Here is a 23,712-nt window from a genome sequence, read left to right on the forward strand (position 1 = left end):
GGACCCTGTCAAAGCCCTGCCCCTCCTTCCTTCGGCTTCCTCTCCTCCTTGAGGATAGCCGCTATTCTGATCCTGATGTGGGCAGTTTCCTGTATTCTTTTTTCCTTGTAAAATTGGTGTATTCTTACTCAAAAAGGTTTTAGGGCATCTGTTTTTTGGGAAATGGATAAATTGTGTTGTGCTATACATGTACTGTCCAACTTGCTTTTCTTTATGCAGCAGTATAGTTTTGAATTATCCATGGGTATATTCAGAGATCTGTTAGCTCGGTATATTAGGTCATCATATGAATAGGGCACAGTTTATCCACTCACCTGATGATAGACTTTTTTTTTTTAAGATTGATTGATTTATTTGAAAGAGTTACAGAGAGGCAGACGCAGAGAGAGGGAGAGAGGTCTTCCATCTGCTGAGGTTTGTTACCTAAATGGCCGCAATGGCCAGAGCTGCACCAATCTAAAGCTAGGAGCTTCTTCCCAGTCTCCCACACAGGTATAGGTGCCCAAGAACTTGGACCACCCTCTATTGCTTTCCCAAGCCATAGCAGAGAGCTGGATAGGAAGTGAAGCAGCATATGGGATGCCAGTACTGCAGGCTTTACCTGTTACGCCACAGTGCTGGACCCGGATGGGCTGTTGATTACTTCTACTTTGTTTGCAGTTACCAGCAGTGCTGGAGAGAGCATTCTTAAACATCAAAAAGTTCATGTAAATTTGTATTATGAGAAAAATGCATGGATTTCAGCATTTTTTTCCACCAAAATTAAAGTCACCTTTTAATTCTGTTTTCCACACACTTCAAAATGTTTTTTTTGATCTTACTTGTTTGAGAGAGATGAAGAGCTCCCACGTGCTGGCTGACTCCCAGGGCTGGAGCTGGGAGCCAAGAACACAGTGCAGACTCCCGAGTGGGCAGCAGAGGGCCCTCTACCCAGGACCTGCTGCCTCCCACGTTGGGACATAGGCCTCTTAGCTGCCAAGCCAAATGCCCAGCCCCTTAGGTCTAATTTTACATACTGTATGAAACAGGATCTTAGTTCAGCATCTTCCATCTGGACACTTCATGGCTCCAGCACTGTCTACTGACTAGGCCGTCTTGCATCTTTTTTATGCGGATAGTAATCCACCTCTATTATACAGCGTGGTTTCATCTGTTCGTGGATCTGTTCCTAGGCTTCCTATTCCTTTATTCTATTTGTCTATCCCTCTGCCAACGCCGCCATGCCACTTCAGTTAAAATTTAATGAAGCAGCTAAGAAAGCTCCTAGACTGCCCTGGGGGAATTCTGCCTCCAGCACCTGTTAGTTTGGGACCTTTAAATGAGTTAATTAGCCTCCCTTTGTGTCAGATTTCTTATCTGAAATAGTGGTGCCTATCTCATGGGGTATATAACGTGCATGGAGCCATGCTGGAAATATGGAAATGCACGATTGTTATTGTGCCTGCTCCTGTAAGCTCCCACACCTCTATAAATGGGAAGGGAGCTTCTTTATTCTTGTTCTTTTAAAAAATTATCTTGATTGTTCTTCACTTTTTTTTTTTTTTTTTTTTTTAGTAATTTTAGGATCAGCTTGTCAAGTTACACAACAAAACCTACCAGAATTTTTATTATACTATACTGATTTTTACATTAGGTTTGGAAAATTGTCACATGTACAAAATTGGGAAAACCTCATGGTATCTTGGCAAGCGTGAGAGGGAGAGTGGAAAGGGTGAGTTTAGAAGGTTACAGCCAGACCACAGGGCTTTTCAGGCTGTACCCTGTAAAGGCTTTGGCTTTTATTCCCGGGGAGCTGTTGACTCTAGGAAAGGAGTAACATGATTTCCCCCACCTCTCAACAGAGTCCCTCAGGTTTTTAATGTGCTGCCTTTTGGATAAGAAAGGGAAGGAGAAGGGCCAGAGTTGTGGTACAGCAGGTGAAGCCACCTCTTGAGATGCCAGCATCCCATATTGGAGCATCAGTTTGTGTCTTAGCTGCTCTGCTTCACATCACCTTCTTGCTAATGCCCATTAGATTGCCCGAGTACTTGGGCCCCTGCTGCCCATGTGGGAGACCTGGATGGAATTCTGAGCTCCTGGCTTCAGCTTGGACCAGCTGTTGTGAACACTTGGGGAATGAACCAGCAGATGAAAGATCTGTGTCTCCCTGTCTGTCTGTGATTCTGCCTTTCAAAGAAGTAAATAAATGAGTAAATCTTAAAAGGCGGGGGGGGGGGGGGAGTAGGGAAAGAGGTGTATGTGTTTGATTATACGTGTATTTTCAAAAAGAAATAGTGGAAAAATAAACCCAAAATGTAAAAATGGTTAGCTGAAGGAGCAAGAAGAGAATAGTATGGGAATGGAATACTTCTGAGTTTAATTTGTTCTTTTGAAACTTTTTTTTTTAAGATTTTTATTCATTTATTTAAGAGGTAAAGACAGGGAGAGGCACAAAGAAAAGTCTTCCATCTGCTGGTTCACTCCCCCAAATGGCTGCAACGGCTGGAGCTGGGCTGATCCGAAGCCAGAAACTGGGAGCTTCTTCTGGGTCTCCCACGTGGGTGCAGGGGCCAAGCACTTGGGCCATCTTCTGCTTTTCCAGGCCATAGCAGGAAGCTGGATTAGAAGAAGAGCAGCCAGGACATGAACCAGCACCTGTATGGGATGCCTGTACTGCAGGAGGAAGCTTAGCCCATTATGCCACAGGGCTGGCCCCCCTTTTGAAACTATTATAGATACATTGTAAGATAAAGCAAGTAACTGGCAGTGTCACTAGGAATCAAGATTTCCAGTGTAAAAGAAAAGAATACAAGTACAAAATGAAAGAAATTAAGTAAAAACCCTCAGATTTGAAATGTAAATATTGAAAGAAGTCATAATTTTTTTTCCTGCCTTAAAAATTTATTTTTATCTCTGTTTCCCAGAAAGATTTAGAAACAGTGGCAGTAGCATATGGCATTTAGCATACCCAGCATCCAAGTTGTGGCCTCCACTATTTCACACTAAAAGGACCTTGTGCTTTCTTTTGGAGGAATTGCTAATAATAGGTTTGGGGCAGAAGATAGACGAGATGAGCCTAGGATATAGCGTTCTGAAAAGTGAGGTAATTAACCACAGCTAATGGGGCTGTGTCACAGGACTCAGGAACACATTTGATCGATAGAACATTTCTGAGCATCCAGTGATTTTAGGTCATTAGCATTCTGATTCTTTGACTACATATCAGACATACATCCCACCTTTACTATATAGCTTTATCTCCGAGAAACCAGAGGGCTAATCAGAGCGAAAGCTAAGAGCTTCTTTACTGAGAGATTGCTATTAATAGGCCGGCGCCACGGCTCAATAGGCTAATCCTCTGCCTAGCGGCGCCAGCACACCGGGTTCTAGTCCCGGTCAGGGCGCCGGATTCTGTCCCGGTTGCCCCCCTTCCAGTCCAGCTCTCTGCTGTGGCCCAGGAGTGCAGTGGAGGATGGCCCAAGTGCTTGGGCCCTGCACCCCATGGGAGACCAGGAGAAGTACCTGGCTCCTGCCATCGGATCAGCGCAGTGCCATTGGAGGGTGAACCAAAGGCAAAGGAAGACCTTTCTCTCTGTCTCTCTCTCTCTCTCACTGTCCACTCTGCCTGTAAAAAAAAAAAAAAAAAAAAAAAAAGATTGCTATTAATAAATGCAGAAGGAATACTAGAATTCCAGAATTGCTGTTTTGCCACCTCTAATGAGGACATGGATCTGGACAATGATCATCAGACAGAAAGATGATGAGAAAACATCCTGGGAGGAATGGGCTGACTGCCACCCAAGCCACTGAACAGCCGTGATGCGTCTCAGCGATGATGGAACGGGCAGTGCACAGCCACACTCGTGTTCTTGCTTAAAAAAGCTGGAAGTGATGCCAACCAAGTCTAATGTGAATCTGTCAGTTTATAGGAAATCCAGGGATCAGAGGAACAAGTTCAAGTTCCCTCGAAGAGACAGTCAGATCTAAAATGTGGGACATTTTGTAGGGTAAGTGACTTGGTTTCTCTGATAGACTGGTGGTGGCATGACAGAGAAGACAGGTAGAGAGGGAAAGGTCATATGAAAAGGAGGGGTTTAAGTGACATAACCACAGCAAACCAAGGAGGGCAATCCGGTTGTTCTGTTAGGAACGGATCAGAGGGTCTAGGGATTAAAACATCCGCATCCTGTATTGGAGTACCTGGGTTCAGTGCCCGACTCTAGCTACCTGCCAGTTCAAACCCTGGCTGAAGTCGTTGGGTTCCTGCTACCCACATGGAAGTCCAGGAATGAGTTCCTGGCTTCAGCCCTGGCCACTGGGGGCCTTTGGGCAGTGAACCAACAGATGGACACTCACTCGCTCTTGTGAAATAAATAGTTAATTTTTTTTAATAGAAAGTGAGATCTTGGACAAGGATGGTAAGTAAGGTGGTACTTGGATTCTGGACATAGTTTGGACATAGCATATAGGATTTGCTAATGGAGAGATTTAATATGTGAACTTCCAGAGAAAGGTGCCAAGAGGATTCCCTGGGTTGAGCCTGAGCATCTGGAAGAGTGGAGTTGCCATTGGCTGGATTAGAGAAGGCTGAGGGAGAAGTGAGCTTGAGCAGAGAGACTGGGAGGAGCCCTCTTCTTAGGAAGACTCCAGGGAGGCAGTGGGGTATATGGGGAGGGCCTCTTGAGCATGGGCCCAGCAGGAGATGGTATCTGAAGGCACAACAGGGGTAAGAATGGAAGGAGTGAGTGTGGTTAGAGTAGAGGACCGGGTGGAGCCTGTGCAGGAGTGTGCAGCAGACACGACGAGGGACACACAGGGGAAGGAAGCCGTGAGCGGCTGTGCCAGGTGCTTCTGGCGGAGCAGGGCAGGTGAGGACTGAGTGAGTGTAGACCTTTGCATCAAGCAACGTGGAGATCGAAGATCACTGGATAAGAGCAGCTTCAGGAAGCTGACGACAGGAGGTTCAAGAAAGCTTGCCTGAACGAAGAGAAATTCAAAAACAGCCTTTTGACGCAGGAGCTTGGAAAGGAGGGAGCTGGAGTGTTCCTGGGTGGGCACGTGTGGTCTAGAGTGGGTTGTGGCTTTGACTGAGAATCACTGGTCCATTCCTTTCAGGAAGTGTTTCCGTGACAGTAGTTTTCTCTCAAGTTTTTATTTCTGACAGCAGCACAGAAGAGGTACACGCTGTACTTCCCCTGGTTTAACCGCTTGTTAACATCTTGCCACATTTGATTTCTCTAAGTCTAAAATATATTTTTTGAACAATTTTAAAATTATGGTCATAAAGTTTACCCTGAACACTTCAGCTTGTTAAATATTAGGACATTGTCCTGTGCAATCATAATATCATTATTATATCCAGGAAGTTTAACATTGGTAAGATTATGTAATGTTTGTATACTGTTCATATTAAACTGTATAATGTTGCATTTTCATGCCTGGTCCAGAGTCCAATCATAGATCACCCATTGCCTTTGGTTGAAGAGATTTTGTTATCTCTTAGGATGGGAGAACTAATAGCACATTCATGTGCTGGCTTTTAAAATCTAGCAGAGAGTGGAAAACTGGGACTGCACAGGAGGGGGAGTTGCCAGAGTGATGAATTTGAGAAGATGAGAGGAGCCGGGGTGTAGCCACGACCCCTGTTGGGAGCAGGAAGGCAGAGCCTCTGTGTGGGTGAGGGTGTGGGCATGGTGGGACCTTGAGGAAATTCTCTTTTGTTGGCGTCTGTTTTCTTAGTGAGCCAGGAAGGATGTTATTCAACTGAAGGAAAGGAGAAGAGGTATTCCGGGTTTAAGAACAGAAGACATGATTATTATTGGACTTTCTGTAAAAGTCATCTTCAAGCCAGGGCCTGCATTATCACTGCACACAGGTGCACTTTAGTGCAGTCGTAAGGGAGCTCCACGTAGACCCTCGTATTCTGTAGGTGCGCTTCCCTGAGATGACCCTGCCTGGGGAAGGGCCTCTGGACAGTTGGCTTCCTCCTCCTTTGGAAGAAAGGTCAGACCCACACCCTTCCCAAGTCTGAATTAATTATACCATCCCTCAGACTGTCCCTGCTTCTTGTCCATTGATTTTGTTTTTTAATTTCTCTTTTTAGATTTTTAACAATTTTATTTATTAGACAGAAGAGAACTCTCAACTGCTGGTTCACTCCCCAAATGCCAGCAACTGCCAGACCAACATCAGGAGCAGGGAGCGCCCCACAGAGGTAGCAGGGACCCAGCCACGGGAGCCATTGCTCCACCTTCCAGAGTGTGCACTGACAGGAAGCTGGCATTGGGAGTGCAGCCAGGTCTTGAACCTAGGCACACCGGTGCTCGACCAAATACTCGGCATCCAAAGCCTCCCTGCTTCCCGACTTTTATTTTTAATCTGGAAAAAAAATCATGGTGAGCATTACACACAGAAGTTAAGATGCACCTGGGGACACCCGCATCCTGTCTCAGAGTCCCTCGGTTTCAGTCACAGCCCCACTTCCCATTCCAGTTTCCTGCTCATGTGCACTCTGGAAGTCATCCAGTTACAGCTCACGTCCTTGAGCCCTGCCACCCATGGAGGGGCCCCAGATTGAGTTCTGGGCTTCAGATTTTGGCTTGGCCCAGCCCTGTGTGTATCTGTCTGTCTTCACCCTCCTCCCCTGTGCTCCGTCTCTGTTCCTGGCGCTCCTTTGACTGTTGTTTTCTCTGGTTTACAGGCTTGGTGTCAGTGGCAAGACCAGCTCCTGCGTAGCCAGAGGGAGAGACAGAAGGCAGTCTTCGCAGTGAAGCACCATCAGGATCAACAAAAGCGGAGATTCTTAAAGGCCTGGCTTGAATACCTGGATGTCCGCAGAGCCAAGCGACAGAAGAATGGTGAGTAGGAAACTCCAGGCTCTCGAGACGGAGGATCTAGTCACAGTTTGCACTCTGCTGCTGGCAGGAGTGCTTTATGAGGGGGATTCAGATTTGTGGGAAATGGAACTGAAAGCTAAGTTTATTTTGGTGCAGAAAAATTTTGAAATGCTTCCACTGGGTCTTCAAAAAAGTTTGTGGGAGATGCATATTACAAAAAAGCAATACATGATTTCAAAATTTTGCACCAAAAACAAAGTTTTCCTTTATTTTTCTCCTTTCAAAAATTTTTACTTTTCGTTTTGAAAGGCAGAGAGAGAACTCCCATCTCCTGATTCACTCCTCAAATGCCTGCAACAGTCTCTAACTTCAGGAGCTCATTCCAGGTCTCCCACTTAGGTAGAAGGGCTCTTGCTGCCCCCAAGGAGCACATCAGCAGGAAGCTGGAATCAGCAGCCGGAGGTGGGAATTGAACCCAGGCATTCTGATAGGGGACAGGGACATCTGAACAGCTGGGCCAAACACCTGCCCCTAAAGTTATCTTTTAATTCCATTTTCCATGAACTTTTTGAAATACGAAAAAGGAATGTGACCTTGTTATATCACAGATTTTTTATTCAAAGGAGATTTTTTTAACTTTTATTTAATGAATATAAATTTCCAAAGTACAGCTTATGGATTACAGTGGCTTCCCCCACCCCTAAAGGAGATTGAAGAGGAAAATAGATCACCCTCAATTCACTTATTTTCCTCTATGCATACATTTTATCCAAACAGGGGTTTAAATATACTGTAAATACTGATTATGATGATTCATATGATAAATTTTTTAAAAGATTTATTTATTTATTTGCAAGTCAGAGTTACACAGAGAGAGGAGAGGCAGAGAGAGAGAGAAAGAGGTCTTCTATCCGATGGTTCACTCCTCAATTGGCTGCAACTGCTGGAGCTGTGCCGGTCTGAAGCCAGGAGCTTCCTCCAGGTCTCCCACGTGGGTACAGGGGCCCAAGGATTTGGGCCGTCTTCCATTGCTTTCCCCGGCCAGAGCAGAAAGCTGGGTCGGAAGTGGAGCAGCCGGGTTTCGAACTGGCACCCACAGGGGATGCCAACGCTTCAGGCCAGGGCATTAACTCGCTGTGCTATAGATTACTCCCTACCTACAACTTTTGTTTCTTGCTTTTTTTTTTTTTTTTTTTTTTTACATAGCTAGCCACCACTTTTGTAAGACTTTAAGTTTAAGTACAGTAATGTCACCCCTTGTCTGGGGGATATGTCCAAGACCCCCTAGTAGATGCCTGTGAAACACTGTGTTTTTCCTGTGCATACATACCTATGATAAAGTATAATTTGTATTTTTTTTAAATTTTTTTATTATTTTTTTGACAGGCAGAGTGGACAGTGAGAGAGAGAGAGACAGAGAGAAAGGTCTTCCTTTTACCGTTGGTTCACCCTCCAGTGGCCACTGCGGCCGGCGCACTGCGGCCGGCACACCGCGCTGATCTGAAGCCAGGAGCCAGGTGCTTCTCCTGGTCTCCCATGGGGTGCAGGGCCCAAGCACTGGGGCCATCCTTCACTGCACTCCCTGGCCACAGCCGAGAACTGGCCTGGAAGAGGGGCAACTGGGACAGAATCCGGCACCCCGACCGGGACTAGAACCTGGTGTGCCGGCGCCGCAAGGCAGAGGATTAGCCTATTGAGCCGCGGCACCGGCCTAAAGTATAAAATTTGTAAATTCAACACTAAAAGAGATTAGTGACAATGACTAATGGCAATATACTATAATAAATTATGTGAATATAGTCTCTCTCTCAAAAGAGTCAGGACAAATTTTAATATTTCATATCACACTGACCCTGAGTAACTGAAGCTCTAGAAAGCAAAACCACAGGTAAGGGGAGAAAGCGTTGAGCTGGCCGGCATGACCAGCTACAGACCAGCCTGGACTTAGAGCGTTTGAGTTCCAGGACTGATTGCCTTACACCTCCTGGGATTCAGCTCACCGGGCCGTTAGCCGACTAGTACTGAGAAGAAATGGAGCTGAGCTAGGGTCAGCCTGGCTGGAAGCTCAGAAACACCTCTGCCAGCCTGGCGGTCAAGCTGCAGGGCATTTCTTAGTCTGAAGTCCTAGCTGGGAGACGTCTGGACAGAGGCAGAAGTGAAGCAAGAGCCCTCGTGGAAAGCAGCAGTCAGCTGTGGCTCATCACAGAAGCCTCCGCTCTGTGATGTAACTGACTGCATGGTGCCCTCCTCCTGAGAGAGCAGATAACAGCTAGGGATTCCTAATGACCTTCCACTGTTTATAATGTTTATCTAAGGATTCTTTGGGGAAGAGCCCCAAATCCCTTCCTGCTGACTGCCGGGGTGGGGTTCAGCTCGTCTTAAGGTCACTTTGAGGAGTGGGCTGCACACTTGGAGTACCTGGGTTTTCATTCCTGGCTGTGGTTACTGATTCCGGCTTCCTGCCGATGCGAATCCAGTGGGGGCAGCAGTGATGACTCATGTCACCATGACAACTCATGTCCATGCCACCGCTTCCCAGCTGCTGGCCTGCCTAGTGCAGCCCTGGCCACTGTGGGCATATGGAGTGAACCAGCGGATGGGAGTATGCGCTTACCCTCCTCTTCATTCTCTCTTCCTCCCCTTCTCCCCTCTCTTACTGTACGTGTCTCTCTGCCTTTCAAATTGGGAAAAAAAATTAATGCTTCCAGCTCATCTCCCAGCATGGGGGGAGCAGCACTAAAGTTCCTGTCTGTTGCAGAAATGGCCCAGCGATTCCACCGCGCTACTGTGCTTCAGATACACTTCTGTGATTGGCAGTGGGCTTGGGAGCGGAGGCAAAGCTTGTATGGCCAGCAGGCTGCGCTGGGGGAACTGGCCAGGAGGATGGCCCTGCGCGGGGCCTTTGCGCGCTGGAAACACTGTATCCTTCAGCTGCATGAGCTCAGCAGTGGGTGAGGCAAAAGTCAGGAGATAGAGGCTGAACCCTTACCAAAGACAACTTTATCTTCTGTTGACCTGCTTTTACAGTGTGCTGTCTACTTGGGACTTATGTACTTAGAGTTTAAAGAATAACAGTAAAACGAACACCTAGGTCCCCGCCAACCGATCTAAATAACACAACACTGCTGGCAGCCCAGTCTGCTCTCCCCTCACTGCAGGCCCTCTCTCCCCTCACAGTGTCCCCGCCCTCCTCACTGTAGTCTCTTGGTGTCATCGTCCCATTGTTCGTCTCCACCTTCTGAGTAGTAGAGATTGCCACAGCTGTCGCGTGGTGACACCACCACTGTCGCCGTAGCTTTGCTTTGTGGAGATGTTACTGTGTGCATCTGCGCGCGTTGCCCTGTGAGTCCTCATGGCAGCCCTGCAGAGCACGAGTCACTGTGTCTGTGCTACATTGACTTAGGTGAAGTTCAGTGGTTTTCACTGTCACAGCAAACCACTGGCAGAACCAAGAGCTTTTAAAAGTCAGGCTTTCGACTTCTGGGCATGTGTTCTTAATCACTGCCCCATGCCGCAGCACTTGCCCAAGCGTGGGAAACGGGACTGCCTTGCGGTAAAGCCTGCTTAAGCTCTGGGATAGGGGGAAGCTCAAAGACTAACAGGAGGTGATTGTCTGGCAGGGAAAACAGACGCGACAATGCAGCCTTACAGCATGGCGTGACTGTAGCAAGTCCTGCAAGAGCCAATGGAGACTGAGCTGAAGAGGCAGTGTTGGAGTGGAGTCTTGGAGGATAGCAAGTTCACCCCGCGGGAGGAGGGGAGGACTTTGTGCAGGCTGGGAGTGAGCAAAGGCGTTGGACACCCTGTTGTGCACTGTGGGGCTGTGGCTGGCAGAGGCAGGGTGGGGGAGGGCCATGTGGCCTGGGGACTGGCTTGTGCAGCCCTTACGCAGTGAGCAGGAGTTTAGGCTCTCTCCTGAGGGTCACCGGGAAGCCTCTGGAGGTTTTTAAGAAGAGAACAGAAGCAGTCAGATTTGTGCTTTAGAAAGGGTGATTCTGGATTTGAGGAGAGAGGCCAGCCAGGTGAGCTAGTCACCTCACAGCCTGTGTGAAGGACAGGCCAGGTGGGCCATGCGATGTTGGGGGTGAGGACAGAACAGGAGGGTGAGCAGAGGAGAGAGATGTAGGAGAGCAGATGGGCTCAGCAACTGAGTCGATGGGGGGAGTGGGAGGAGAAAACATTTGAAAATAACTCGAGAGGTTTTTAGCTCAAACATCTGACTGGGTTGTGATGCCAAACAGAGCGCAGGGAAGGGAGCAGGTTGTGCTTCAGATAGGAGGATTTTGGAACTGTTTACCGAAGTGGGCAGTGGCTTAGCTCAGGGCGAGGCAGTGCTTGGGAAGTAACTTGCCCGCTGCTTCCCTGGGCCAAGGGCCTGACCCTCCAGGTTGGTCACTGGGATGTGTGGGGCGGGAACCGTGTTGAGACCCAAGCCTTAACGTCCCGGCAGACGTGCTGCTCTGTGCAGAGGAAGCAGCCCTGGCGGAGGTGGCAGAAGAGCACCACAGGCTCAGCCTGCTGGTAAGAGGGCTGTGGCCTCATCAGCCTCGCTCAGGCTCCCGCTCCTGGGGCCCCGGCCCACCTCAGCCCCCAAGGGCGGCCCTCCTTCCATTCCTGGTCAGGGGTTTGGAGCTGTGCAGCGCCCTAGAGTTGGTTTAGTCCTGGGCTTCTTTATGCGGCAGAGGCCCTTTTCAGTAGTGGAAGCCTAACGCAGCAAGGCTGTGCTTGAAGCAAGGTCTTCCAGGAGCCTGTGGGGTTCCTCAGAGCACCCGAGGAAAGCCCACTCCCAGTCTGGGCTCCTACTTCTGTCGCGGAAAACTGAAGCCCTGGGTGTGGGGGCATGGGGACCGCGGGCTCTGCTCAGATCTCATGTGAGGTGCTATTCATGGAGCTGGATCCAGGCCTGGAAACCCTGCCCCTTCCCCAAGCCCTGTTCACCAAAGATTCCTTCTATTGATGCCAGCAGAGCTGCGTTTGGGATCGTGTAAGTGTACACATAGGATCCACACGGTAAACACACCACCACAGCCCAGAAGTTTGTCTCCTTTTCAAGAGGCAAAAGCTAATGTTTGACCTCTGTAGAATTCTCCTGTGGGTCAGGGGATCCCCTGATCAGAGGTGAGGGTGTCTTTGTTCTGTGCAGTGCCTGTGGGCAGTGGGAGTGGCTGATAAATGCTGAGGTACCACAGCCGCTGTGTGGGCTCCTGACTGAATCTCAAGGGAGATTCATTCCCAAGAAACACTTGGGAATGGGGTGGCTCTGAATGAGCTTCTCGCTTCCTGATCAGGGCACCGCCTTCCTTTGTCTGCTCTTATTTTTACAGACTCTGCTGATTCCTGTCTTTGTGACCCGTTGTGTCCTTTCTTCTTTGCCCAGAACTTTTGCTTTAGAGCCCTGAAAGACAATGTAACCCGTGCCCATCTCCAACGAATAAGAAAGAATCTGGCTCACCAGCAGCACGACATGACGGTGAGGGCTATTTTCTATGCCAACGGATCTCTTTCTTCTTTACTTTAATTGTTTAAAAAAATTATCTGAGAGAAAGAGAGAATATACTCCCACCCACTGGTTCATCCCTGACAACCCACCATGGCCCAGGCTGGGCTGGGGCCAAGGCCAGGAGCTGGAAACTATCCAGGTCTCCCACGTGGGTGGCAGGACCCAGTTACTTGAACCATCACTGCCACCTCCTAGGGTCTGCATTAGCAGGAAGCTGGAGTCAGTGTAGAACCCAGGTACTCCGATATGGGACATGGGTGCTTAAACTGCTAGACCAAGTATCTGTCCTGAGGGACCCCTTCTGATGGCTGTACGCTTAAAGATCTCTGGATTTTAGCCTCCAGACCTTAGTACCCTAAGGTAATCCATACCTGCTGATAGAAAAACTCTTGTGTTTGCCTTGTTGATCCCATTTTTTTTATCTGTTTGCTAAGAGAATTAATGGTTGACCTAGATGTTGAGTACTGTGGATTTTAACCCTGGCCAAAGGGGTATGGTGATATGAATACACTTTAAGTCATGCACCTCAGGTCTGTTCCATTAATGTACCTCAGTCGACCTTATAAAGTTCCTTTATAAATCCATTCTCTCCAGCGGCTTGTTTACCTGATGTCTCTACTTGCACGTTTTGTTTCTGGGTGTGTTTTGCTATTTTATGAAAATGTTCAGGGGCTAGCACAGTGGCATAGCGGGGAAAACCACCGCCTGCAGAGCTGGCATCCCATATGGGTACCAGTTCTAGTCCTGGCTGCTCCTCTTCCGATCCAGCTCTGTTCTGTGGCCTGGGAAAGCAGTGGATGATGCCCAAGTGCTTGGGCCCTTGCACCTGCATGGCAGACCTGGAAGAAGCTCCTGGTTCCTGGCTTCTTAGCGGCCCAGCTCCAGCCGTGTGGTCATTTGTGGAGTGAACCAGGGCCTGGAAGACCTTTCTACCTCTCCTATCTCTCTCTAACTCTATCTCTCAAATAAATAAATAAATAAATAAATATTTTTTAAAAATTTCCTTCTTTTATGCAGTTACTACAAACTGAAAGTTAAGTGTAAAGTTTCCATTAGGTTGAAGTAAACATTTTTAAGACTACCCCATAGATAGTAATGTGCAAGAAGTTTAATTTCTAAGGTGATTTTTAAAATTTATCTTTTATTTATTTGAAAGGCAGGGTTAGAGAGGAGAGAGAGAAAGAGATTTCTCTCTCTATCTTCCATCAGCTGGTTGACTCCCCAGATGGCTGCAATGGCTAGGGCTGGGCCAGACCGAAGCCAGGAGCCTGGAACTTCTTCCAGTCTCCTGTGTAGGTACAGGAGCCTGAGTACTTGGGCCATCCTCTGCTGCTTTTCCAGGCACATTATCAAGGAGTTGTATCAGAAGTGGGGCAGCCAAGTCTTGAATCAGCTCCTATATGGGATGCAGGCATTGCAGGCAGCAGCTTAACCTGCTATGCCACAACACTGGCCCCTGAAGTGATTTTTTTTTGAATGCTGTTGTCTCCCATGAGGCCCATATTAAGAAGAGCTTCTTCCCCCAGCTCTCCCTAGACTGAAGGAATCCTCTTTCTGTCTTCTGCACTGGCCAGGAACAGCTCCCTGGCTCAGCCACAATTACTTTGCAAGCCCGTGTGTGTTGGTTGTTCCGCACTGAGGTAACTCCTGCTTTTGGGGAAGCTCATGGCCTGTTGGAGTAGGACTCACCAGTAGGTGAGGAGCGATGATCTTACCTTTCACCTAGTAAACTTCTCTTTGCTGCCTGTGTCGCTGCAGCTGCTGCGCAGGTTCTGGGACCTCTGGCAGTGTCGGATTGAGCAGAAGGAGGAAAGAGAGCAGCTCCCCGTGGTGTGCGCCGCCTGGGACCACTACAGGTAGGGACTCCATCCTCATCTTCAAGCTCTCCCAGGACACCTTGTGACCATGACTGTATTCCCCTTGCATGAGTGAGTGCAACTGATTCACAAAGGCCTCCTAGGGGTGGAGGCCTTGCTGTGGACCCCCTGATTCCTGACTTTGTGTTTTAGTGTTGTCTGATTGGACAGGAGGTAGAGTGAGGATCACTGTGGTGGTTCTGGGCCACTGTGGTGTGAAATGTGTGTCTGGTAGCCTGTTACTACACTGCCTGAGGCTTTGAGCAGGAGTGATGCTCGTGTCTTAGGACGTGTGCGTTGCTAATGTCCAGGCGTCTGTCAAGTAAGTACTGTATTTGTGGCTCCGTCTTCAAAGGGTGCAGGATGTGTCCCCGTGTTTTAGAGTTAGTCATTCAGTTGGAGAAGGAAAAGCACTGCATATCTGTGAGGAAAACTCAGAAGAAACAGGAAAGAAAGTATGAAGTGAAAACGAGTTTCCTGGGGCTGGCATTGTGCCACAGCAGGTTATTCTTCTGCCTGTGAGCTGATGTGGCATCGCGTATGAGCCTTGGTTGGAGTCTCGGCTCCTCCACTTCCAGTCCAGCTCCCTGTTAATATGCCTGGGCAAGCAACAGAAAACACCCAAGGACTTGGACCCCTGCAGCAGGGGTAGCAGCAACTGGAGCTGAGCCAGGCTTAGACTCTAAGTCTCCCTTTGGATAGCAAGAACTCAAGTACTTGGGCCATTATCTTTGCCTCTCAGGCACATTAGCAGGAAGCTGGATCAGAAGCAGAAGCAGGACTTGATCCAGGCTGATAGGTGTTGTGAGCAGCTTAACCCAAGCAGCAGCTTAACTCACTGCCCACACGCAATACCCACCCCTGGAGAATATTTGACTTAATTCAGAGATACCAGGATGTGTCATGATTCTGAATCTGGCTTATAAAGCTGAGTGTGGCTCTCACTGTCAGTGTCACTATGTGTGTGAAGGGGAGTGAGCCTGTCACAGACCCAGGCCATGAGACTCAACCCTGTACTTGGTCTAATTCGGTTTGCAAGAAAATTGTCAGAGTTTTTACGCAATTCACAGTCTAAAATTAGGAGTTGACAGATTTCATGTTAGCTGTCAGATTCTTGTTTCTTCTCTCCTAGAATGAAACAAGGAAGCTCCCAGGGTGCCTTTTAGTTCGCAAGGAGTAGCTCACCCAGATTTACCTGCCTTACAAACAAAGCAAAATTTTAGAAACCGGAAGGCACCAGTTGGCTTTACTTGGTGTTGTGCTTTATTTCAGGAAGACATTGCAACACAAGTGTATCAAGTCGTGGCTACAGTATTCCCAGAAGAGGCGATACAAGCAGGTGTGGAGTGCTTTGCAGCAGATAGCCCTCCCGGCTTCTGTTCTTGGATCCATTTGCTTGGGAATTATTCTTGGAAAAGGACTGTTCCAAAAGGTCTTGTTCTGATTTGAAAGAGAAGGTGCTGGAAAAAGACTCAGAAGTGTTTCCGCCAAACTCCCTGGTGTCATCAGGAAGTCTGCCTAACTCCCGTTCATCTGCTAGGGAAGTGCTCGTGCCCTCAGAAAAGAATGAGCTCTTATCATTTATTGGAGGAGTAAGTCAGCCCATCACCCAGCGTGACTTCAGGAGAGTCAGGGCCAGGTGCAGAGCCCAGACGCTGTGCTGAACAGTGTGGGGCACGGGTGCCCACAATGTGTGGCAGGGATGGAGGCCAGGGTGACGAATTAGCAAAGGCTGATTGAGAAAGAAAATTTCAAATCAGATCCATGTAAGAAACACTTATTGCACAACTGCTATGCCTGTGATCCTGTAGAAAGAAGGCAAAATTTCTGTTCTCACAGAGCTTATAATTTAGTAGCAGGGCAGTAAGTAAATGTGGACTTGCTGTGACATAGAGTGCTGACTGGGAAGGAGCGCCAGGCCACGTTCAGGCTCAGTGGGTGGCGGCGGCCTGGGTGCTGCGTGAGAAGCACCCCTTCCCAGCCATCCCTGGCAGTAAGTCGGGCCACACAGACCAAGCTCCCTGCCAGTTATTTCTGTGCTGCCCTCCCAACCCCCATCTCCATCTGGTGCTAGAATCTAGAGATTCTGGCGATTCTCCATAGTTTTGGGGATAGAATCCAAATTTTCAGGGCTGTATGCAAGATTCCTGTGGGAGGCTGATCCCTGATGGATTTCCACCCTGTCCTGTTGCTGCCCCACTAACTGCACTCCGGCCACGTAAGCTGCTAGCCGTTCCCTGGATGTGCTTCTCATGGTCCCTGCGGTTCTTGATTCCTCACTACCTCCCAGCTCAGGGATGTGCTCTCCTCCCCCGGCCCCACCCTCCTCCTGTGTGGTTTTATCAGCATTCACTGTGTAGTCCTGCCAGGTTGTGAGCTCCTGAAGGGTGCAGCCTGTCTCTTTCACCTGACACAATGCTTGGTGTACGGTAATGTGTGCTGACTATTATCTGGACGAGTAAATGTGCAAGTGGATGAACCAACTGCCGTTGATCATGCTGGAGCTTTACCCAGAGATTGTCTCAGTTTTAGGAGTGTGGATAGAGCCAACCCAGGGCATGGCTTTCGTGCTGCCCTTGCCTTCCACATCTGGAAAATGCCTCAAGTCCCTTCATTCTCTGACATCCCTTTGGGTTGTGTTGCTGAGAGGACATTGCCACTTGCTCCCTTAAGTTCATTTACTGCAGGTGGTACAGAATATAGGGAGGCCCTTTTGAAAAAGACTGAGTTTAGGATTGAAAGGTTGTATGTATTCAGGAGGAACCCTCCTTTTCCAACACTGTTAGAAAGTCAAGGGTCAGGGGGCCGGCAATGTGGCACAATTGGTTAAGCTCCATTTGCAACATCAGTATCCCATCTGAGCACTGGTTCGAGACCCAGCTGTTTCACTTCCAATCCAGCCCTCTGCTAAGGCGCCTTGGAAAGCAGCATAAGATGGTCCAGGTGCTTGTGCGCCTGCACCCATGTAGGAGACCCAGAAGAAGCTTCTGGCTTCAGATCGGCCAGCTCTGGTTGTTGTGGCCATTTGGGGAGTGAACCAGCAGTTGGAAGATCTCTCTCCCCCTTTTTCTCTGTAACTCTGCCCTTCAAATAAACAAATGCTACTGTTTGGGAAGCAACCCTCCAGAAGGCTGACTTCAAAAGCTCATTGTCTTTTTTTTAAAAAAAGATGTGAAGCACAGAGGCCATTCGTTGTTTCCCTGCAGCTGTTGCGAGCCAGAGCAGACGACCATTTCCAGCACAGAGCCCTGCCCGCTGCCTTCCATGCGTGGCACAGACTGTGGCGGTGGCGCCAACAGGAAAGTGTCCTCCACTTGACAGCAGTGCGTTTTCACAGGTATGCGGTGTGACACCTGCCTGCCTTGGGGCAGGTGCCTGAGTCCAGCTCTGCCCACCACCCGGCCCACTTGTGTTGCTTCTCAGCCGCCCAGTGCCCAGGCTGAGTCTTCTGGTTTTTCTCTCATGTGAGCTCACTGGACTCATTGAGCAGGAGGAGTCAGCCAGGCTTTCTCCTGGGAAAAGCTGAAGTCCATCTTTGACGGCAAGTGCTTTCCAAATAGCCTGTGTCCTCATCTCTGGCTGCAGAGAGAGTCATGAGCGCTGCCCGTTAACTTTCGGGATCAGCTAGGTGGCAGGCACTCCCGAGCGTGAGTTTCCTGCAACACTCAGTTCCTGTTTTGCTAGACTTGGCTTCTTGAAGTCTTGCAGTTATAGTCATCATCAGAATTAGAAAGTCAAGGAACATCTCTGGCTCCTGCAGGGCAGACGTGCTCCGGGCAGACCCTTGCTGCATGCTGGTGGCATGCAGTGAAGAAGTGACCGATTACTGACTGTGTGTCTGCCAGTGAGGTGGGCAAGGTGATGGAAGGAAGACAGCAAACATGGAGTGTTCAAAAAGTTGGTGGAAATGCATACTGTGAAAAAAGTACACATGGGTTTCAATTTTTTCCACAAAATAAACACCCTTTTTGCACAAACTTTTTGAAGCATGCTTATGTAAACTCATTCTGCCTATGACACCATCGTCTTCGTTAATAATTTCCTTCCTTACAAACCGAGAGAACAGCCTCCAAGTGATAAAGGACCTGCCTGTGGTGACACAGTGAGTGGCAGAGCCGTGGGTCAGATCCCCAGCTCCAGTGCCAAAGTCCACCGCTTTCTGCATGGCCAAAGCAGACATCTTCTTGATGGTTTTGTTGGAGCTTTAAATTCTTGTGGTTAGGTTGATGCACGAGAGACAGTGGACAAACAATTTCAGGGGGCAGATCCTTGTGTGCACAGTTGTGTCAGCCTTGATAAGGTCTCTGGAACTTGGAGGGAGAGCTGGGGAGTGCAGAAGTATCAGGGGGGCTTCCTGTGAGCCAGGGGATGAGGATGGATAGGCAGAGTCATGAGATGAGGGGATTGGACTGGGCTTGTAGGTAAGTGGTGGACACATGTTTGAACAGGTGCGTGGAAGGCTTAGAGTGACCGTTTTGGGGATTACCCAGACACAGCGTACTCTTAGAGAGATGGGGGGCATGCATTGAGAGAAGTTACATGGATCTTGGATTTGGAGGACCCTGACATGCTGGGGTTTTTTTTTGTTTATTTTTTTAAGATTTTTATTTATTTATTTATTTTGAGAGGCAGAATTACAGAGAGGGAGAGCAGAGAGAGAGGTCTTCATCTGCTGGTTTGCTCCCCAAATGGCTGCATCATTTGGAGCCAGGCTAATCCAAAGCCAGGGGTCAGGAGCCTCCCCTGGGTCTCCCTCAGAGGTGCAGGGGCCCAAGCACTTGGGCCATCTTCTGCTTTCCCATACCTTAGCAGAAAGCTGGATCAGAAGAGGAGCACCTGCAGGCAGAGGCCCAGCCCACAAAGCCACAGTGCAAGCCCTGAGATGCTAGTTTAAGAGAAGCAGTGGCACTGTGGCGTAGCAGGTTAGACTGCTGCTTGTGGTGGTGGCATCCCATATGGGTGCCAGTCTGAGTCCTGGCTGCTCCACTTCCAATCCAGCTCCCTGCTGATGAGCATGGGAAAGCAGTGGAGGATGGCCCAGGTGCTTGGGCCCCTGCACCCACGTGGGAGACCTGGATGAAGCTCCTGGTTCCTGATTATATTGTTCCACTGTCACTCATCTCATGTGTGGTTTTCAGGGAGACATTGGAGAAGAGAGTGTTTGCTCTCTGGTGGCAGAAGATGTTTGCACAGCGAGAAAACCGCCTGGCAGAGAGAATGGTAAGAGGCTGCATCTGAGGAGGCACATGAGGGGTCTCCTACCCCCCGGAAGTCACCGGAATCCAGACCCCCACTCTAGGTCTCCTGCCTGTGATTCATGAAGCAAGGGCAGGGTCTGGGGCATCTGTGTCCTTTGTCGCTGGAGTTCATGGATTTCCCAGGCACCCATTTCTTTGGCTGTGGCCATGATCGGTGTCCTGCAGATTCTTGCCCGGCTCCTGTAACCCCTGTGCTCAGCGTGCTATGTTTCTCCCCGTCCTGCCACAGGCCATCCTTTATGCGGAACAGCAGCTTCTGCGTAGGTCCTGGTCCATGTGGCGCCAGCAGGCAGCAGCCCATCACCGGGAGCGGGAGTGGCAAGCAGTGGCCTGTGCCCACCACAGCCACGAGAGGCTCAGGAGAGCGTTCTGCATCTGGAGGGGCCGTGCCTGGGTCCTGCGAACAGAGTGAGTGGTCCGCACTGCCTCAGGAGCCCCTCCCACCCAGCTTGCTGCCGTCATGCTGGCCATGCCACATGCCCGACCCGAGGGTTGTGTCAGCCTAGACTCTGGTTTTAAGTTCTCTAAATTCATCCGGAAACAGTCTAAGCAAAGCAGGGCTGTGGTGGCAGGACCTTGGGCTGCCTCATGAGGCCACTGGCCTCATCCTGCTTATTGGTTGGGGCCCATTCGTAGTGACTGTGGCCACAGATTAGACTGGTGGCCCATGTTCGAATAGCGGACCATCCTGGGGAAGTGGGCAGTGGTGGCAGTTTTTACCACACCATGTAGCTAGAAGAGCAGGAGCTCTCCATAGCCACCATGTGCTTTGAGCGACTCACCCCATCAGCGCACATTTAACCTCCACCTTGGTGAGCGGCTTCAGCTTCTGCAGCTTAGCAGGCTTTGGTGGTACTTAGCACCCTGAGAGAGAGCCCCCGAAACTTGACCCCTGGGTGGGGGCCGGGGGCTGCATCGAGGCTGGCAGCTGAGCTCTGCGTGTCGCCCATAGGAGGACAGGCAGGGCCCAGGCTGTGGAGATGCACTCGGCGCGGCTCCTGCACTGGGCCTGGAGCAGGTGGCAGGAGGTAAGGCGTGGCGCTGGTGCCGTCTGGGTGTGACTTGGACAGGTGGAGCTGTGTGTCGGTGTGACGGTGTGACGTGGCGCACAGATGGGCTCCACCACAGCCCCTCAGCAGCCGCCGCCTCTGAGCCGAGGGGGAGAAGTGCGAACTTGCTTTGGGAAGATGATTGGCTCCAAGTTCCTGGCAGTAGGCTATGCTTATCTGAACTCATGGGATCAGAGTCCTGGTCTCAGCATTTGCAGGGCCCTACGGAGGGTACAAAGTGTCTAAGCAAACACTGAGCCTCCACTTTGAGTTGGGCCCTGCTCACAAGACCCTCATTCGTAGCAAGGGACTGAGGCACAGAGAGGTTCAGTATCTTCTCGGCGCTCACACACAGGGTGTGCAGTGAGGCAAGGCTGGGCCCACCCACCTCATCCCTCTGCCTGCAGAGCCTGGCCCTGCGGGGAGCCGAGCGCTGGAAGCTGCTGCGAGCAGAGCTGCATCACCAGCGTGCCGTGCTGCACCGGGCGCTGCGGAAGTGGCTGGTAGGAGTCACTTCTCCTCCTGCTTGCCGGGGGGCCGGGGAGGTTTCTGAAGACAGTTTCTCTTCTCCTTCCTCAGCGAGACACAGTGCTTCCCCGAGCCACAGACAGGTGCCCCGACAGTACTTCCCCGAGCCACAGACAGGTGCCCCGACAGTACTTCCCCGAGCCACAGACAGGTGCCCCTGGTGGTGGGTGTCAGAGGACAGGCTCCTTCCATCCTTGTAGAGCGCAGTGAAAGCAGACGCTGGGTGGGGAGCAGCTCAGGGCTCAGGGCCCATGGCGGCCTCACTGGGCAGTCTCCTTCCCGATGTCTGGGTGGGCCTGTGGGCCTTGACTGAGGGTTTAGTTTCTGCACCCTCTGTACATGCTCTGGGCATGGCGTTTCCTATTGTAACCATACCACTGAGGCAAGGAGAAGGCTGGAGCAAGGAGCAGGCTGGGCCCAGAGGCGGCTCCCAGCCCTCCTTGTCTGCCACAGATTTACCGGGACCAGGTGCGGAGCATCCTGCAGGAGGTGACAGCCAGGGAGAGGCGGCACCACAGGCAGCTGCTGCGGTGAGTCTCCTGAGCCTGCCCAGGGCTCAGGCTGAGGAATGAACGGGCCTGGCCGCAGCAAGCGCTGGTCTGCTGGCTGCAGAGCGAGGCTTTAGAAAGCAGCTCCCCCAAAGCCTGCGAGGCTGCTTGCCTGGCCTGCTCCACCCCGCAGAGATCACGGGCCACCTGCGTCTCCCTGGGGAGGGCACTCAGGCAGCCTCGTGCAGCTTCCCCAAAGCCCATCCTCCTGTTCTAAGCTCTGGACATGCTCCTTCCCAGTGGGCCTTGCTCCTGCCTCTCTTTGTTTTCCTTCCTTCATGTTGGTTCAGCACGTGCTGTTCCAGGCAGCCTGAAGGCGGTGGGCCTCTTAGCTTTAAACACATCCATACTTCCTTTGGGCCCCACCAAGCAGCTGTCCAGCACTTCAGACAGCAGGAGGAAAGGGGCTCCCCGAGCTCGCTCTGGCTCGCACACATGCACGCACGCACGCACGCCCTTCCTCCAGCTTCCCTGGCCCCCGAACTTCTCTCATCATCGCAGTGTGAGTCACCTATGATGACATCATCTGGTTCTGGCCCCACAGAAATTCCTGAGGACAGGGAGCAGTGCCCAGCACCGAGCAGGTGCTCTCCGAATGCACCATGGGTGGCCACACTGTGAGCCTGGTGTCAGTGTGACCGGTCCCCCGAGGCAGAGAGCCCCAGCCCAGGAGAACGGGGAGGAGGAATGACTCCTGAGGGTCCCCCTGTTTCTCCCTGCTGAGGCCTGTGCACCTGCAGGTGGGTGTTACGCCACTGGAGACAGAACACCGTGGCCTGTGTGGATGAAGCCAGGAAAACTTCCCAAGCATCTGCTCACTACAGAAGGACCCTCTGTTCCAAGGTGAGGTTAAGGGCAAAGCTGCTCACCCTGGGGGTATGGCGACTATTTCCTGGCAAGAGTTGGGGGTGGTGCCAGACATTCAGACAGAACAAGGGGCCCAAAGCATGAGGAATTCCACATGTGTAGAAAGTACTGGTTCTGATAAGAATTCGTTCAGGGCAGGCATTGAGATGCCTGTGTCCTGTATTGGAGGCATGGGGTCCAGACTTCTTCTTTTTTTCTTTTTTTAAATATTTATTTGAGAGGCAGAGTTAGAGATGGAGAGAGGAGAGACAGAGAGATCTTCAACCCACTGGTTCACTCCCCAAATGGCTGCTATAGCCAGAGCTGGGCTGATCAGGAGCCAGGAGCTTCCTCTGGGCCTTCTTTGCAGGTGCAGAGGCCCAAGCACTTGGGCCATCTTCCGGTGCTTTCCCAGGCCACAGCAGGGAGCTGGATTGAAAGTGGAGCAGCCGAGACTTGAACCTATACCCATGTAGGATGCCAGCACTGCAGGCAGAGGCTTAACCTGTGCTGCAGCGCCGGCCCCATGAGTTCAAGTTTTGACTCATCTCATGATTCTAGCTTCCTGCTAATGCACCCTGGAAGCCAGTGATGGTGGCCTAAGTGCTTGGGTCCCTGCCACCCACGTGGGAGACGTGGACTGTGTTCCTGTCGCCTGGCTTTTGATCTGGCTTAGCCCCAGGGACTGTGGACATTTTGGAGGGGAGGGGTTGAACCTTCAGATGGAAGTGTTCTCTCTCTCTCTCTCTGTGTCTCTCACAAGTAAAATTAAAGTTTTTTTTTTTTAAAGTATCACTGCTTTTTAAAAAAGAGGATGTCATGTTTTTACTGAATTACAAATCCATATCTGCTGAAACAAGAACACGGCACACAGTCAATAAACTGCTTCTTACTTGAGCCAGTACTTTCTGCACATGGGGACAAACTGTGTGAACCACTGAGCTCTAGTCTCCTTCCCCTCCTCCTCCTCCATCAAAAGACGATGCTGGGACAGGCTCTGGGCCACAGAGGCTTTCTGGGTAGCACACAGTGTCCAGGGGGTAGGTGCTTGGTCATCTTCAGTGGGAGGAGACCCCAGATCACCACCTTGTTCCACTGGAGTAGAAGTAAGGAGATGCCATGTGGTAGCACTGGTGCCCAGGGGGTGGGGAGGGCTGGCAGGCGGTGGCCGTGGGAGGAAAATGATGGACCACAAAGAGCGCCTTCAGACAGAAACAAATGACAGAGCACAGAGTAGTCCCTGAGCCCGAGCATTTAGAAAATTTAAAACATTTTATTTATTTTCGTTGTATTTGAAAGGCAGAGAGAGAGA

The 23,712-nt window shown here is 50.4% G+C and overlaps 1 protein-coding gene across 11 annotated transcripts in view; it reads left to right on the top strand.

The window, feature by feature from the left end:
* Positions 1-23,712, top strand: part of SFI1 (SFI1 centrin binding protein) — an 80,908-nt gene that overhangs the window by 48,494 nt on the left and 8,702 nt on the right. For 6 of the 11 annotated variants that reach the window (XR_016227352.1, XR_016227353.1, XR_016227354.1 and 3 more), the window contains exons 9-21: positions 6,680-6,836; positions 9,574-9,735; positions 11,266-11,336; positions 12,193-12,285; positions 14,074-14,171; positions 15,444-15,510; positions 17,378-17,508; positions 19,310-19,391; positions 19,659-19,837; positions 20,382-20,457; positions 20,886-20,981; positions 21,460-21,536; positions 22,295-22,397. Coding sequence is in view for 6 of the 11 variants with exons in the window: in XM_089323409.1 (XP_089179535.1) it covers positions 6,680-6,836; positions 9,574-9,735; positions 11,266-11,336; positions 12,193-12,285; positions 14,074-14,171; positions 15,444-15,510; positions 17,378-17,508; positions 19,310-19,391; positions 19,659-19,837; positions 20,382-20,457; positions 20,886-20,981; positions 21,460-21,536; positions 22,295-22,397 (1,392 nt within the window). In the remaining 5 variants the exon portion in view is untranslated. The other 5 variants (XR_016227356.1, XM_089323414.1, XM_089323411.1 and 2 more) reach the window with 4 other exon arrangements.

The sequence above is a fragment of the Oryctolagus cuniculus genome, chromosome 21 (genome assembly GCF_051225735.1).
Source record: "Oryctolagus cuniculus isolate XC-2025 breed Fujian yellow rabbit chromosome 21, ASM5122573v1, whole genome shotgun sequence".
Taxonomy (NCBI): domain Eukaryota; kingdom Metazoa; phylum Chordata; class Mammalia; order Lagomorpha; family Leporidae; genus Oryctolagus; species Oryctolagus cuniculus.